General features: G+C 35.4%; 1 protein-coding gene across 8 annotated transcripts in view; it reads right to left on the bottom strand.

Annotated features, from left to right (window-relative positions):
* The window catches only part of LOC126733491 (ankyrin-3-like), a 165867-nt gene that overhangs the window by 40362 nt on the left and 108804 nt on the right, over positions 1 to 16701 (bottom strand). For 5 of the 8 annotated variants that reach the window (XM_050436798.1, XM_050436817.1, XM_050436828.1 and 2 more), the window contains 6 exons: positions 12315 to 12585; positions 12214 to 12231; positions 11896 to 12120; positions 11676 to 11836; positions 11412 to 11623; positions 5277 to 5481 (listed from right to left, as the gene is read on the bottom strand). In XM_050436798.1, the coding sequence (XP_050292755.1) occupies positions 5277 to 5481; positions 11412 to 11623; positions 11676 to 11836; positions 11896 to 12120; positions 12214 to 12231; positions 12315 to 12585 (1092 nt within the window). Of the gene's footprint in view, positions 1 to 5084; positions 5227 to 5276; positions 5482 to 10194; positions 11624 to 11675; positions 11837 to 11895; positions 12121 to 12213; positions 12232 to 12314; positions 12586 to 16701 lie in introns of those variants that run through there. The other 3 variants (XM_050436845.1, XM_050436808.1, XM_050436854.1) reach the window with 3 other exon arrangements.

Below are 16701 nucleotides of genomic sequence, written 5' to 3'. Positions count from 1 at the left end.
TCGAGTTTAAGTTTAGATTTATAAGATTCAAGATTATCAGAATAAAAAAAAACAAATTGGTTGAAACTTTGTCTCATTTTAGGTGAGGATTACTTTCTTTCATAAATTTTAAGGAAATTCTTAAAGAAGTACAAGAAAAATCACATCACATCTTAAATTCTTAAGTAATTGTAACTTTCTATTTTGTATTTTTGTAAACATAACCTCTCAAAAACTTTAATGGTTTTGTTTAACTGCAATTGGCACAATTGAAATTTGTCAGAGTGACCAACATCGAAAGGACACAAACACGCAAATTAGCGGCCCCCTAGTAGTGGTCATTTACTTTTCATTGAATTGGCAGTCCAGGTATTGAAATTGTCGAAACAGTAGGCTGCCAAGGCAGTTGTGCATATAGGTCTCCTGATGGACCCGTCATGCCCCACCGGGGGTTACCAGAGCCCAACGGCCTTAGAGAAACCGATAAGGCTCTCTGGTCTGAAGGACTTAAAGTCACTCGGTACATTGAAAGTGTTACCCAACTATTTGACCCTGGCGCGCATGAGTGTTGGGCACTTCCCGACTACATGGTCAACGGTTTCATTCTCCTCACAGCACCATCGGCATTCCGGGTTGTCCGCAATACCGATGGCATGGAGATGGCTTCTTAAGTGCCAGTGAACGGTTAAAAGACCTGTCACTAGCCGAATTTCGCGTCTTTTTAGGCGTAGTAGATTTTTGGTGAGACAGGCAGAGGGCCCCCTTATGTACGCTTTGGCCTGTCTCATACCGAAGGACTCAGTCCATCTTCGGTGGGTTCACTTATCCAGCAGACTCTTCATTGACGCGACCGCTACGCATTTGGCGATACCAATTATGGGTTCCGGCCCCATCGGCACATTCGCGGATCCCAGTCTGGCAAGAGAGTCTGCTTCCTCATTACCTGCATGGCCTGCATGGCCAGGTATCCAGACGAGCTGGACCCTGCAGTCTACTTACACCAGTTTTTTCAGGTCTTTTATGTACTCTAGTACAAGCTTGGAGCTTACCTTTGCGGCCGTGATAGCCTTAATAGCAGCTCTACTGTCCGAGCATATTGATACGACTGTATTGCGGTGTCCGCAGCTTAGGATTTTCTGTCCGGATTTTAATACAGTGAATAATTCGGCCTGGAAGACAGTGGCGTGCTCCCCCAGCGAGTATGCCCTACTGGTATGTGGGATCCCACCACAAAGCCCTGATCCAGCTCTGTTATTCATTCTGGAGCCATATGTGTACCAGATGGTCCTCCTATTTAGCATGTGCGTCACGAATCCCTCGCAGTCCACAGTTACTAGAGCCATGCAGTCACTGCCAATCAGAAGGAGAGGACATTCCTGTATGGCCCGTGACCAAATTTTTGCGTGACCGGTCTCGCCAGCACGTAGTTCGCCGAGGACGTATGTATAGCCTGTACGCAGTCCTCATTGCCTCGAATTGCACAACGAGGTCCAGAGGCGGAAGGCTCAGCAGAGTCTCAAGCGCTCTCGTTGGCGCCGTTCGCATGGAACCCGTTATGCTAAGACATGCAAGACGTTGGACTCTGTCCAGTTGAGCACGAATTTTCGCTTTCTCCGTACATGGCCACCAAACGATAGCCCCGTATGTGAGAAGGTGTCTTACAATGCGCAAGTAGATCAAGTGGAGGATCTTAGGAGACAGACCTCAGGTATTGCCAAAAGCTCGCCTGCAGGCCCATAGCGCGCAGGTGGCCTTCTTCAATCTGGTGTCTGCATGATCGTACCACGAGAGGTTGGGATCTAACTTGATTCCCGGAAATCGAACGAAGTCTAGGTCCAGTCCAGGTATATTTATTAAGTTCGTGGTCGGCACCCATTATTATTTAATAATGCTCGTATCTCCCGGAGTTCTAAAAGAGTTTTAATAATTTTTTGTCTAGATATTAACAATGGATAACTAAATCGGTTTATAGTGGGTATAAACCGCGACAAACTAAGGTTTTTCTGTAAAAATTAATTAAAAGGTTAGATCCAAAGGATTTGAATTGACCTTTTTACTGTAATATACAGGGTGTTCCGTTGATCATGTTACAAACTTCTAGAGCAGATAGAAAACGTCAAAAGAAAAACAAAAGTTCATATAAACATGGGTCCGGAAAAGCTTCCTCAGGGAGCTAGAGCTCTTTGAAAATAACCTTTAAAAACTTGTTTTTTTTTTTAATAGCTTCGGAACTACTTTAGCTACCGCAACCAATTTTGGGAGGTAAATTATTGTTAAAACGTTTATTCTTTTGAACCTACTAAATAAAAAAAATATTTACCAGGGGCTTCAGAATCAGGAGGGTATTTGGAAAATTTGGGCCCATTTCTTTAAGACTTGAATTTCTGCCCATTTGGGCATCAGATTATGATGTTCCTATGCTTTTTACATAAAAAAGGTGCTCTTAGTAAAAGTTGGTAAATGGTAAATATCACCGTTTTTGTAAAAATTGACGAAAAGCAAGTTATGAGATCCAAAAATGAATTAATAATTTTAATTAATATTATTAATAAAGAATTAAAAAAAAAATCTGGCGTAAATAAAAAATAAATGTTTAAAAAAAGTTAAGGTAGCCACTTTATTAAATTGGTACTCAAATTAATTAACTGTCACTTTAATTACCTTCAGGCATAAAATGTTTAAATGATTTTAAGTGCAATAAAAAACCAACAAATTAACAATTTTAGAAACGTAAACAAATTTTATTAAAGATTGGTATTACAAAAATAAACCTAAAATATTAATTGCTCAAAATTCCCGCCGCCACGATCGATACATTTTTTGTATCTACGCACCATATTAAGGTTGACGTGGTTAAAAATATCAGGCGTGGTTTGGATTACTTCCGCAGCTGCGGAAATTCTGGCCACCAGGTCTTCTTTAGACTCGACTGGAGTTTCATATACGAGACTTTTCATATGCCCCCAAAGAAAAAAATCTAAGGGTGTCAAATCTGGTGAGCGCGCTGGCCAGGTGACAGGGCCTCCGCGGCCAATCCAGCGCCTTCCAAAATTTTCATTTATAAACTCGCGGACAATAAAGCTTCGTCAGTAAAAAGGACATATTTTGGAAATTGAGGTTCTTCTGTACACCGGGCAAGAAACCAGTGGCAAAAATTCACGCGGGGCATAAAATCATTGGGTCCTAATGATTGCACCTTTTGCAGGTGGTAGGGCCGAAGAAGCTGTTCATTAACAACGTTCCATATCCTAACATGATTTACATGCATCGCATCAGCTACTGCTCGAGTACTTACTGATGGGTTATCTTCAAATCGCTGAAGCACTTCTTCCTCAAAACCCGGGATTCGGATGTTCCTTTGCGCGCCAATATCTTGGCGTTTTATTTTAACGGAGCTAGTCTCCCTGAGCCGTTGATTGACCCTTTCAAAAAGTGTGTGAGCTGGGATTCGCCTTTCGGGAAACCGCTCTTCATATAGTCGAGAAGCAGCTCTACCATTACATCGAACTTCCCCATAAATTAAAAGCATATCGGCGTATTCAGCAAAAGTGTAACCTTCCATTACTTAACCGTAATAAAAAAGGAATTAATATCATAAAAAATACTGACAGTGACAAATTTAAGAAATACTGACAGTGGCAATGAATTAGCATTATTATTAAAATAATTAATTCAGGTGCTGTATCTTAGTTTGGTTTTAGTCAATTTCCACAAAAACGGTGATATTTACCGACTTTTACTAAGAGCACCTTTTTTATGTAAAAAGCATAGGAACATCATAATCTAATGCCCAAACGGGCAGAAATTTAAGTCTTAAAGAAATGGGCCTAAATTTACCAAATACCCCCCTAATTCTGAAGCCTGAACATGGTAAATATTTTTTTATTTAGTAGGTTCAAAAGAATAAACGTACTAACAATAATTTACCTCCCAAAATTGGTTCGGTAGCTAAAGTAGTTCCGGAGCTATTAAAAAAAAACTAGTTTTTAAAGGTTATTTTCAAAGAGCTCTAGCTTCCTAAGGAAGCTTTTCCGGACCCATGTTTATATGAACTTTTGTTTTTCTTTTGACGTTTTCTATCTGCCCTAGAAGTTTGTAACATGATCAACGGAACACCCTGTATAATAAATATCTAAACGGATTGAGATGGTTGCAAACCTTTCATTCAATATTAAATATTAAAAATAATTCAATATTTTTTTACAAAAAAACTTTTATTTGTAGAGGTTTGCAACCATCTTAAATGCGTTTAGATATTTATTATAAAAAAAAGATTAATTCAATTCCTTTGGGGCTTTCCTTCTTTGGCATTCCTTAACATTCGACTTTTTAAGTAATTTTCATAAAAAAACTTTAGTTTGTAGAGGTTTATAACCACTATAAATCGATTTAGTTATTGATTGTTAATATCTGGACAAAAAAATATTAAAATTCGTTGGGAATTTCAGGAGATACAAGCGCAGCGGGCGAGGACTATAAATAGGTTGCTGCGTTCTAGTTTTGGTTGCGCCCAATCTATATCGGGTTGATTACTCTTGATTTGTTGATTACTCTCAAAGTATATATTATTAGTCAGCAAATAAATGAAACTTCTAAACAGTAAATTTTTTTACCTGTTACAAAATATAATACATTATAAAAATATGTAGTGAATTAAGGAATTTATATATTGAATGAAAAATTGGAAAGTCGATTTGACATCATTGACTGAAAGATGGTGAACCCTAACATCCTCGCCTATGGTTTGCAGCTAGGCTTATTCTAGGCATCCAATGTTCTAAGATACTAAACGATGTGTCCAAAAAAAAGGAAAAAATACCTCTCCTTGTTTCTTTCATCGTGAATGTACTGTATATAACATAAATAATTTAAATCGTATTGCCGGTTCCTGAAATACTTACATTCTTGTCAGATGTTTGATTCGATCAAGTTTTTGTTTTTCAAAAAAATATGAAAATACATAAATAGCTTCAAAACTGGGTAGCCCTATAGGAAACTTTTTGTAAATAAAGACATACGCAGTCATATGGAATAAAAATAATTAAAATCAGAACATAATTTCTTGAAATAAATATATTCTAAAGTAAAGCTTTTAACAACATAATCTTAAAACAATTTCATACAGTAAAAGTAAAACTCTACTAAATAATATTCTTTCTTGTAAATAAACCCATTAGCTTTCATATGACTTGAAATATTTAAATTTTTATGCACCACCACATTTCAGATTTTCACACCCGCCCTAACCTGATAAAAAAACTGAAAGATTTTTAACACGGTCCTAATTTACTACTCACCAGTAATAGAACAGAGAAGTCGAAGCGTAGGGGCCGACCCGCTGTACTGATTTATCATCCCTTGGGAATGTGCTGTAGGTGCTGGCATATTTAACCGAATGGCCTTGTGGAATTTCCTTCTACGCGGTTCTACGGTGACCACTGGGGAAACAGCCACCCCATGCCCCAACAGTTTGGCTGTTAGTTCTGGATCGATCGGTTGAGCCTGAAGAGGATTTAGTGATAATAGTCTCATTTAATACAGTAATGTTTGGTAGAAATTACGTGATATTAAAAAAAGCAAAAATGAAAAAGCTTTATACTTACCACATGTCGGCCAATTTTCCAGAAAATAAAACGATACACTGAGTAGAAATAATGCGAAGGCAAAAGGGAGTTAGGGTAGGTATACACAAAAACAAAGCAAGGTTCAAAAGCAAACAAGAGAAAAAAATGAAAAAGCAGGCATTATAGAGTGCGAAAAACAAAAAAACACTTAAGGATGAACAGCTGAAAAAAGCGCAAAAGAGTCGTTTTGAGCTATGAGAGCCCAAGAAAAATGACGATGACCGTGTGTATGAACCGTGCTTTGTTGTTATGCTATTTGGCTCCAACAAAACTTCCCAAGTTTCTTTGGCCACAAATTGCACTTTCACATACTTGTGTGCCCAAACCAAGGAGTTATATTGCAGCCAAATATGAGAAATAAAACGTTAGTATTGTTAGTTTTTTTTTCTTTTTGAAGAAATTTTTATTGGGCACTCATAGTAGTACATGTAAACTTAGTAGTGCAAGAAAACTAGTGATGATGAACATGTTAAAAATTGAGTGAAATGATTGCTTTAGAATATATAATACTTCTGTATTTATGAAGGGTGACTTAGAAGCTTAGTATTTCTAGCTTGATTCAATTGGAAAGCTCACGTGAAATACTGAACTTTTAAATCGTCCTTTGTAATTTATTGGAAAAAAGGAGGAAATTGTATGATCTTGTAGAGAAACTCGTTGACTTTTATAAAAGACGAAAAGAAGGAAAATGATTACATAGGTTTTTAAAATATACTAAGGTTTTGTGCAAGCTTTGACAATAATACATTTGTTTTTAAATAATTTAATAAATTGGGAAATAACTCCAAATTTATACTATAATTTAAAAGAATTTATTTTGAACCGAAATTCTAAGGTTTTATGTGAAATCATATAAAATAAATTTTCTACTTAGAATTTTGTGAAACTTTACTTCGTAAAGTTTTCAATTATTATTATTTTAAATTATTATTATAAGAAATTAGTAAAGTGACAGAGAAACCTATAAGAACTTCTTTTGTGAAGAAACTAGTTAATTTTTATATGAAACCATGATAAATAAAAACCTTACATGACTATATGAAGAGTGGTCGAGCTAAATGATCTAAGTGCCAAAATATACATTTTCGTTTTTTTTCTCTCAATATATTCTATGTGTCACCGCCAATATCCTACTATGAGATCTAAGTGCCAATTTCACCCTAGGGCTTGCAAACGAAGTCCAAAGATGGGGCGGGCCACCTCTATGTCCGGCATCATATTATTTGCTAATTGATCTAAGTGCCGGTATGCAGGTCGATATTCTTCGTTGGTTTGTCGTTAGATTCGATTGTTATTGTCTGTGTATTTATATGTTAAAGTAATTACAATGAACTCTATTGCATTTGGCGATAATACAAATACGAAATTAAGAAGAAAAAAACAGAGTGAAGCTAGATTGGGTGGAAAGTCTTATATTACGCAAAAATCAAAGCCGCAAAAACCTGGAAAAGCCGTTCCCAAAAATGAGGTTAGTACGAGATTTTTAACGATATTTCCCTTGAATTTTAGACCGCTCGCGGCGCGGCCCGATAGTCAAATCTTTGTAGCCAATAGTTACATTACCCTGAGATTTTTTAAATTTCAGATCACCTGTAAATGTAAATTTAGCTGTAGGGATGTGATTGATATGAAAGTTAAGCTTTTCGATCTATACCATGGCCTTAAACTCAACGAGCAAGGCAGCTATCTCATGGGATTATTGCAAGTTTTACCAGTCCAACGTCGCCGCCATGGTACCTACGATGATTCAGCAGAAAGCAGACGACAATGTACCATAGCTTTTGCTGTTCCAGATGGGAAAGGTAACGTAGAAAGGGTATGTAAAAATACGTTTTTGGAAATATTTGCTATCAGTCCGCAAAAAATTACCACGCTGGTTAGGCGTAAAAAGGAGGGGCATACAACCTTCAAGGATAAACGAGGAGGTTGTAAAAAATTCAAGTACACTCTTCATGATAGATAGATGGTAAAAGACCACAACAACAGCTTTCCGAGGGACGAGAGCCACTACAGCCTTTCAAAAAGTGAAAAAGAATATCTCAGTCCGGACCTTAATGTCTATAAGCTATTCCACGCTTTTAAAATAAAACATCCTGGTTGCACTATAACATACAAATTCTATAGAAAAGTTTTTATAAAGGATTTTCAAATCTTTCTTTTAGAAGACCTAGAGTTGATACGTGCAAGACTTGTGATTTACTTTTTTTAGAAGCAAGGACATAGACCTTAATGTATCAAGAAAAGCTAAAAACGAGCTGGAGTTGCGTAGTTGCTTGAGCTGACTGTCGGGCCGAGGTGGCAACCAAATGGCATCATGTCTTCTACACTTGAACACAGGTTAGCTTTCAACTTATAAGCGAAAACTATGTATATGGAGTGACAACTGCGCAGGGCAATTAAAAAACCGAATGTTCATTTTCTTGTACATTTTATTAGTAGCCAGTAGACATTTTGACACCATCGACCATACATTTTTAGTTTCCGGCCATAGTTTTTCGTCTTCAGATAGAGATTTTGCCCTTATCGACAAAGAAGCAAAACGTTCTAAGCTTCAGACAGTAAACGATGTCAAAACGGCAATTGCGGCTGCTAGACCTTTCAGGCCATACAGACTCTTAGATATGGGTGAATGTACTTTTTTTGATTTTGATAAACTATCATCAAAACTTATAAATACAACTAAACTAGGCATTACACAAGCGTCGTGGTTACGCGTGACGAAAGAAGAGCCCGGCATAGTATTGTACAAGAAAAATTTCAATGACTTAATAGGATGGGAGAAGTGCCGTGAATTAAAAAAGGGTGTGACTGTGCAAAATTTAAAGTCGATTGAGCTCTTAGCCTTGCCTGGTGTTGAGCAAATAAAGGAAAGTAAGAAAAAAGGCCTTCGCGCAATGCTAAAGTACATTGCTCAGGACAATAGGGCATTTTTTACCACTATTTTAGATTTTTAATCATTTATTATTTTTGTGGACTTAGATCATTTCCGTTATTTCTTCACTTATTTTGCTTTACGAAGTTTCTTTGATGTCTTACCACAGAACATTTGTTTTAGTTTATCTCTGTGTTTGTTGTCCATAAAAAAAATACATTTGTTTTATTTTCCTTATTTGTCAAGTTTTCTTTGATTTCTAGCAATTTTTTTTTTTGGCACTTAGATCACTTAGCTCGACCACTTTTCATATCATGATAATGTTGTTATTTACGTAGTATGTAGAAATATCTGGTTTTTTTCAATCAAACTTGATTCTATAAAGTTTTCATAAATAATAGATTATGAAGTAACTCTGAAAATAGTACACTTACAGTAAAACTTGTAAAGAAACTTATGAACTTTGAAATCACACCAATATAAATGAAATCAAGCAACAATTTATGCAAGGTTTTACAATATCACATAATAAAATATTTACAATAATTACAGTGAAACTTACAATATCATATTGAGATTATTTTGACTTTATAAAGTTTTCATAAATCGTAAATTGTAAAATAACTCCGAAACTAGTAAGCTTAGAGTAAAACTTATAAGAACTTATTTTGTGAAGACATTTTTTGCCTTTCACATAAAACCAACATAACTGAAATCACTACATAAGTTTTTAAAATAATTAAGTTTTTGAGCAAGCTTTCTCACTAACACGATTTTTAAAAAATAATTTCATAAATTGTAAAATTACTTCACAACTGGTAACTTTACAGTGAAACTTTTACGATCTTATATTGTAAAGAAATTTATTATCTTTCGTTTAAAAAGAAAATAAATAACATCCATGTATAAGTTTTTAAGATATGTAAATTTTTGTGATACAGTTTCCTCCTTTTCAAGCCAACACAAACAACAAATTAACAATTGAAACTCTAAATTTTGAACACAATGGTAAAAACATGACCGCGCCCTCCCCACTAATACTCTATAAGTGGCCAGTAGGGGATAGGCATTTTATAATATTGTCTACGACGATTTTTTTTGAGTAAAAATATACCAAAAATATTTTTTTTGATATTTTTCTATACGCTTATAGTATGTTCACAACTTAATACTAATGGGTTTTCGTGATGTGGTTAAATGACTAGTTGGGAGATCGGAGCTAATGAGTTTAAACTCCATTGAAATGAACAGAAAAAATGTTACATATAAAGTCCGTATTGTGTCAGTCCTGACAGTAAATCAACATGTCAAACTTAGAACATTGAAAGACTAGAATTAGTACACAACAACTTTTTTTGAGTTCAACATGTGCACAGGGGCAAGGGGGGTGTTTTGTTTACGAACATATTCATTGATTATCTGTTGTCAAGTTTACATGCATTTTCAAAATAAGAAATTTTCAGCTATATATCAACGCCTAGAATAATGTCAATTTAACTTATTGATGTTAGATTTTGGATTAAAAATAAAAAGGAGAAATAGATATATCTTATTCTAAGCGCAAAAATAACATCTTCGAGGCAAAAAAAATATTAACGTTCTTATTCTTAAAACCGCTTCTAAAAAATTTGGAATAGCAACAACTCCGCAAGCAAAAACTGATGTCATCTTGTCAAACAGCTTTACAACATTTGGCATTTGTGAAGTTCTGCGTTTTTTCTTTAGTTTTTGGTTGAAAAAAAGGTCTCATTTAAGTGTTTTTGTGAACAGTTCACGATAATAGAACTTATGCGGTTTGTGCCGCACCATAGGAAAAAGGCGATTCAAGCCGATCTTTTCAAAAGTAAATACTGATACTGTCATCATGAACGTAAAATAATAAAAACTTATTAAGAAATCTATAACATTTATAAAATATTGAATTTCCATAAAAATGCTTTTTATGAGATAGGTACCTTTACTCTAATGAAGTACGTTAAAAAAACGTATAGAGAGTTCATAAACGGTAATATTGTCTAATTTAAATTATATCCTATTATTAATAAATATTTATCATGTAAATATTTTTTGACGACGTCACTGGTAAAGACTCCTTTTGTCGGTGAAATCAACAATGCGATTAAGCGGCGTTACAATGTTGTTGTCTTTTTCTCTAATATACGTTTATTTAATCTGCATTCATTTAACTTTGAATATTGACTTCTTTATAGTCAGAGATAGTAAGATAATAGTGTATAGCAAGATTAGAATATCTTATAATATTTTATTAAAGAAAATGCTTCATATTTTATTAAAAAGGAACAGTAGTATTGTTGTGTGCCTGTCAAGATAAGTAACAAATTTTAATGATACTATAAAGTCTTTTTTCGCCATTTCTACATAAGCATTTGGCATCATTGCATCAGAGACGTTGTAAGCAAACAAACTGCCCATAGTTCCACGGCAATGCTAATTCTAGGCTCTCAATGTTCTAAGATGTCAAAAGAGTTTATTGGACAGAATCTTAATTCATATGTCATCAATAGGCACAATGAAAAGCATAAACTCATATGTCCCTATCCCTTTGACTAGAACTTAAATAAATAAAAAAATAAATAAATAAATAATTTTTAAATTGCTGACTAGATTTTTTGTACTTTTTATAAAATGACTCTTGGAAAAAAATGACTGGCAGTAAAACTTTACACCAATTTGAATAATTCCCGTCTAATAAATTCATCCCGAAATGTCCAATAATATACAGAGTGTACCTCTTATATAAGTAACACAAATTAAACTGAATACCCCGAACCCAAAAAGTCCTAAAAAAAACATATACACGCATGCGCACCTCACTACCACACCAAAGACCACCTCTTCTTCTTAGGTATATGATTCACGGTGATTTTCCTTAAACGTTCGAAGGGCACACCCTTACGGGGCTTAAACAAGTTTACCTGTAGTCCCACTTTGATCTTCTTGGTGAGCGCCCCCTCGGGGAAGATGGCTTGAACCTGAGGCACCACGGTGCTGCTCACCATACCACCTTCCGGTCCGATGGCATGCACTTCCTGTCTGATCCTCGATACCACTGCGAAGTATTGTGGAAAATCTTGCGTCAATATTCGCGTTATTCGTCCAGATGCTACGTCTTCCATTTGGTTCAAGTCTGGAAATTCACTTGTTAGATATACCAGATTTAATAACATAGTTAATGGTACCTTCAGCTTCGAAACTTTCATGTAAAACTTCATTTAGGATCTCCTCTGTGGCGTCGACGGTGTGTTCTTTCCAAGACTCTCCGTTGTCACTTCTGAGTATCACAATTTCACGTTCTTTACCTCTTAGGGCCGCAAAATGAGGCACTTCTATTATCACTGGTCTGGAATAATAAGCGAACGTGGTATAAGTGGCATAATTGATTACTCGCCATCAAGTTACCCCAAAAATTTGGCTCCAACTGGTCCCAGTTCCAGAACACGGCTGGCCAACGCCTCACCCTCCATTAAGGGAGGTGGATGAGGTGTCCGTTGAGGCCTCACGTATCGACAAGTTATTCTTGTGGGGCTGGGCGCACATCTTGGAGGAACTATCACTCTTACGCCAGAATGTCTGCAGCCCCTCATGGCTCCTCCTCTGGCGTCCACTAGGAATGATACTAAGAAGCTGGAAATGGAAGAATCAATTAGTTTTTGAACAAGATGATCAAGGATTTTGTGGGAAAAGGTGAAAATCTGGAAAAAAAATTGTTTCACTTACTTCTTCCAATGAAGTTTCCTAATTTTGCAAGCAATGAAAACAATATTGAGTAATAATATTGAATAAACATGAATATGAAGTTCTTTATAAAATTTACTTACCCTATATTAATGGGATGTCTGTTCACGTCAATATTATCCGGAGTATACTTTTTAATATACTCTGTATAATTTCTAGATACATGCTCTGGACTAATAGAGTCTTCAAAGTGTTGTGCCGCAAACATATTGCTGTCAATGCTATTTGCCATTTTGTTAGAGTCCATTCTTTCGTCTCTCGTTACGTCGATGGGAAGGGAATCATCTCCCAATGATTTCATTTCGTCTGCAGTCAGATATCTGTAAGTTTGGTCACCCAGAGTGGCGTCTTCACCTGGAAAATAAATGAAAAAATACATAGCGAGTGCTGAAAATTACGCGAGTGGTGTAATTGAACTACATGTTAAAACTAGTCTTAGAGCAGGCGTCATCTATCAGGAGGTTATGAATCATAATGTCATTGAACGGACAGATAAATTCACGTACAGTCCGGTGTTGCCAGTTTGACCTGACTTAAGTTGAGTTGGAGCCTAGTGCTCTGTATACTGCCGACGCCCTATGAGTGCAATGTCAAATCGCTGGGCAAGCGGATGAATTCATATACTCACTCAGTGTTGCCATAATTGTCATAAAAGACTGTATACTCTCTGTGAGTTGGTATAATTACATAAATTCAGGCGTCATTTAGTGATACGTTATGAATCCGAGTGCAATGTCAAATCGCTGGGCGAGCAGATTAATTCATATACTCCTCCAGTGCTGCCAGTTTTGAGTGACGAATAAAATGTTTTACCTCGTATGATTTGCAACTTTGCTTTCGTTCTGATGTTTGGGATTATTGTATTGGTGTTTTAGTGTTATTAATTACAGTAAAAGGCTGTATACTCTCTGTGAACAAATAGTAGAAGAAATAAAAACTTTATTCAAGGCATCAGAGTGTTAAGCTACTTTTAATAAAGGCGCCGTCTCAGTTGTGCAGAATGTTAGACTACTTTTAAAGCAACCGCCATCTATCAGCACGTTATAAATCAGAGTAGACTGTCAAATCGCTGGGCAAGCGGATAAATTCACAAATCTGTTCAGTGTTGCCAGTTTTAACTGACCAACAAAAAGTCATCTGACCAGTCTGACCTTGTCTAACCTCATATATCTTGCGTTATTTTCGTGTTAATAATGATTGTAACAAATGACCGTATACGTTCTGTAAGTTAGAAAAATAGATTTAACTGCCTGGAAGAAATTTAAAAAAAATGCCGATTTGAAACTTGTTCTGTGTCAGAAATTATACAGAGCTGGTTAAATGACCTCAAATTCCTGGAAGAAATGAAAACATTCTTCGAAGCAGTTAATTAAAGTGTTAATTCTATTTTTATGTTAGACTCTATCTATCAGTAAATTATGAATAGGACTGGAATATCAAATCGCTAGGAGAAATTCCAGCGATTTTACAGCGATTTACCAGTGTTGCCAGTTTTGGGTAACGCACAAAATGCCTGACTTAAGATAATCTCATATAGTTTGCAGTTTTGCTTTTCTTCTTATTTATGTGTTATTGTTTTCCGCAAATGATTGCAATAAATTTCATTTGATTTAGCTTTAAGTGGACTCACCTGCCTGAAAGAAATAAAGAATTTCTTCCAAGCCGTTAAGTTTGAACCTGATAATTTCTCTGTATAATTTCTGTGAGCTGCGTACTTAGACTTAACTGCCTGGTATTAAAAATAGTTTTGGGGCAGTGAAACTGAATACAAAAACTACTTTTAAATCAATCAATAATTTATGACTCAAATGGCTATAAGAGCGGATAAATCTACATACCGATCCGATGTTGCCATTCTTAAGTGGTTTTTTAAATTACTTATCGATAATTGTGTCGTGAAAAGTATAATTTTTTGTGCAACCTTATTCTCCTGTACTAAAGATTTAAGGCATCTTTTGACAATCATATGACAATGTTGCAACAAGTATATATATTTAACCGACTTGTTACTTTAATGTGTCGAAAATTATCATTTCTGGTCTTGACTGAAACTTAAAATTTTCCAAGCGATTTCCTTTTTTTTTAAATAACAAACGACATTTATCAATTTTATAAAATGGCCTAAAAAGCAAACCGAATTGCATTAAGATCCATAAAGTCGTTTTTTTATTGGCCCGTGAGAGTGCCATATGTTCGTTTTGTGACTCAACTGGGCCACTCACATATAAGTTACGGAATTTATTGAATTATGTCATTCGTAATGGCATTTAAAAAATGTCGTGCCATCATTTTAAAGATAATGAGTCAATGGATTAAAGTCTTAATGGGGTTCCATCTATTTTTGCTACATAAAGAAAAATATATATATCCATCTATACATAAATAAAATACACAACGTATTTTTATTTATGCGCGTATATTATATGTGGACGAAAACTAAAAATATAACTGGAAACGAAAATAACATCTGCAAGCCGAATTGCTTGAAATAAAAAATTAATGGATATTGATTTATTAGTTTGTGTGTGGTTTTCGACATTTTACGAGTCGTGCCTTGGATATATTAGCTTGTATATATACACCAGTAAGGTCTGTTTATCCAAATTTTTAATTATTGATATTTTTTAGTTAGTTATTAGCCCCCGACAAGGAGCACACTTCAAGGTTTTAAGGAAATAAGAGCCTGGAATAGGTGACAAAGAAATTAAAGCAATTTGAAAGAATTGAAGTTAATTCCGGACCTGGTAGATTAGAAAGGGCCGTTCCAGACAATACATTTTCTACTCTAAACTGCTTCAAACAAATAAAAACTTCAGATTCAGCAAGGCTCAACTACCTGAAAAAAATTAAAAAAATCTTCCAGGCAGTCGAATGGGGTTATCTCTACAACTGATGAAATGCAATTAAATACCTTGAAAAATTTTTTGCTGGGAGCTAAATTGGATTCATGCCCTGTATGAACTCTAAAAGATTTATTATACTCAACAGCCTAGAAAAAAAGAAAAATTTTCTTCCAGAAAGTTTTCTGGCAGAGAGCATTGGATTGCAACTGATGAAATGCACTAAAATGCCTTGAAAAGTTTCAAAATTCCTTCAAGGGACTTAATTAACTAAACTCTAGTGCTCTCGTTTACACTATTGTGAGCTGGGTAGAGAAAGTCAATAGACTACATGAAGTAAAAACTTTCGCCCAGGAAATTGACTTAGGACCCGGTGCTATACATATCCTCTGTGAGATGATTAATTGTACTCAACTGCTTGCAAGAAAATAATTATAACAGGTAGTCAAGTTGGAACCCAATGCCTGCTAATTTTTTAAATACCTTAAAAAATCAACAAATTCCTTCAAGCGAGTTGAATTGGATGGATACCTGTGAGCTTTGAGAGATTTATTTATACATTCAGAAAAAAGCAAAAATTTGCCTCCAGGTAGTTGAGTTTGAGCCTAGGGCTAGGTATACCCTCTATGAGCTGGCTAAATGCACTCAACTACTTCTTCTTATATTGCTGTGCATTAATGGATTCTTGCAATCGCTGCTGATCAGATTCGTATCTCTGGTGCGGTGAATTAACTCTCCTGTGATTCCTGTTACTGTCCAATGTCTTATATTTTGGAGCCACTACATCCTCTTTCTGCCTAAACCCGTTTTTTATTAATAGTTGGAGTAAACGGTACTTTTCGTTGTGTAACACATATTCCAGGTACGCTATTTTTCACGTTTTATCATGCTCAGATTTTCTCGTTTTCTCCTTATTGGTCTCAAAATTTCCTCGTTGAGTTTCCTTGCTGTCTTTGGGACTTAAAGATTATTCAATATATAATTAAGCGACTTCAAATACTTCCAGCCTATTCATTATGGTAGCCTTCCATACCTTAGGTAAGATTTTGTTACTATTATATTGAGGTTAAAATCAGATTGGTAAAGACATTTTTGAATCTCATTAATCAGCTTCTCACTTTTTCTATCCCGCATTTGATACGTCTGAAAACTACTCTTCACATAACTAGGTCCCTCAGATAGTTAAACTTTTTTACTTCTAATTCATTCAATTCATCTAATTTTCGAGTGACTACCAGGAATTTTGTCTTTTTATATTGATGTTAATTCCCATAAATCGGACGTACGTTTCAAATATGAAAATACTTTAACTAAATCTCCTCTCAGATCAACACTTGGGTTATGACCAGTGCCTCTCTCGCATCCAGAGCTCTTCTTAGCGACAAATCTTTCTTTCAGATTGTAACACATCAAGCTGCTCAATCTGTGATATTTTGGAAGTGCGATGAAATAGAGATATAAACCGGTTGGGAATATTTCTGATTTGTACTTTTGATCAAAAAGCCTTTGCAGCCTCTCAATACCTTCACTGTCTTAGTAATTTGAGTAATTTAATAGGCACTTCCAGCCAATTTCCTATCTCGAAAGAAATAAAAAAAATCTTCCAGGCAGTCATGAAAAAATTACAAAT

Source organism: Anthonomus grandis, chromosome 1 (genome assembly GCF_022605725.1).
Source record: "Anthonomus grandis grandis chromosome 1, icAntGran1.3, whole genome shotgun sequence".
NCBI classification, from domain to species: Eukaryota; Metazoa; Arthropoda; class Insecta; order Coleoptera; family Curculionidae; genus Anthonomus; species Anthonomus grandis.
Note: the sequence above shows the minus strand (reverse complement) of the source record. Positions and strands in the feature narration are given on the sequence as shown.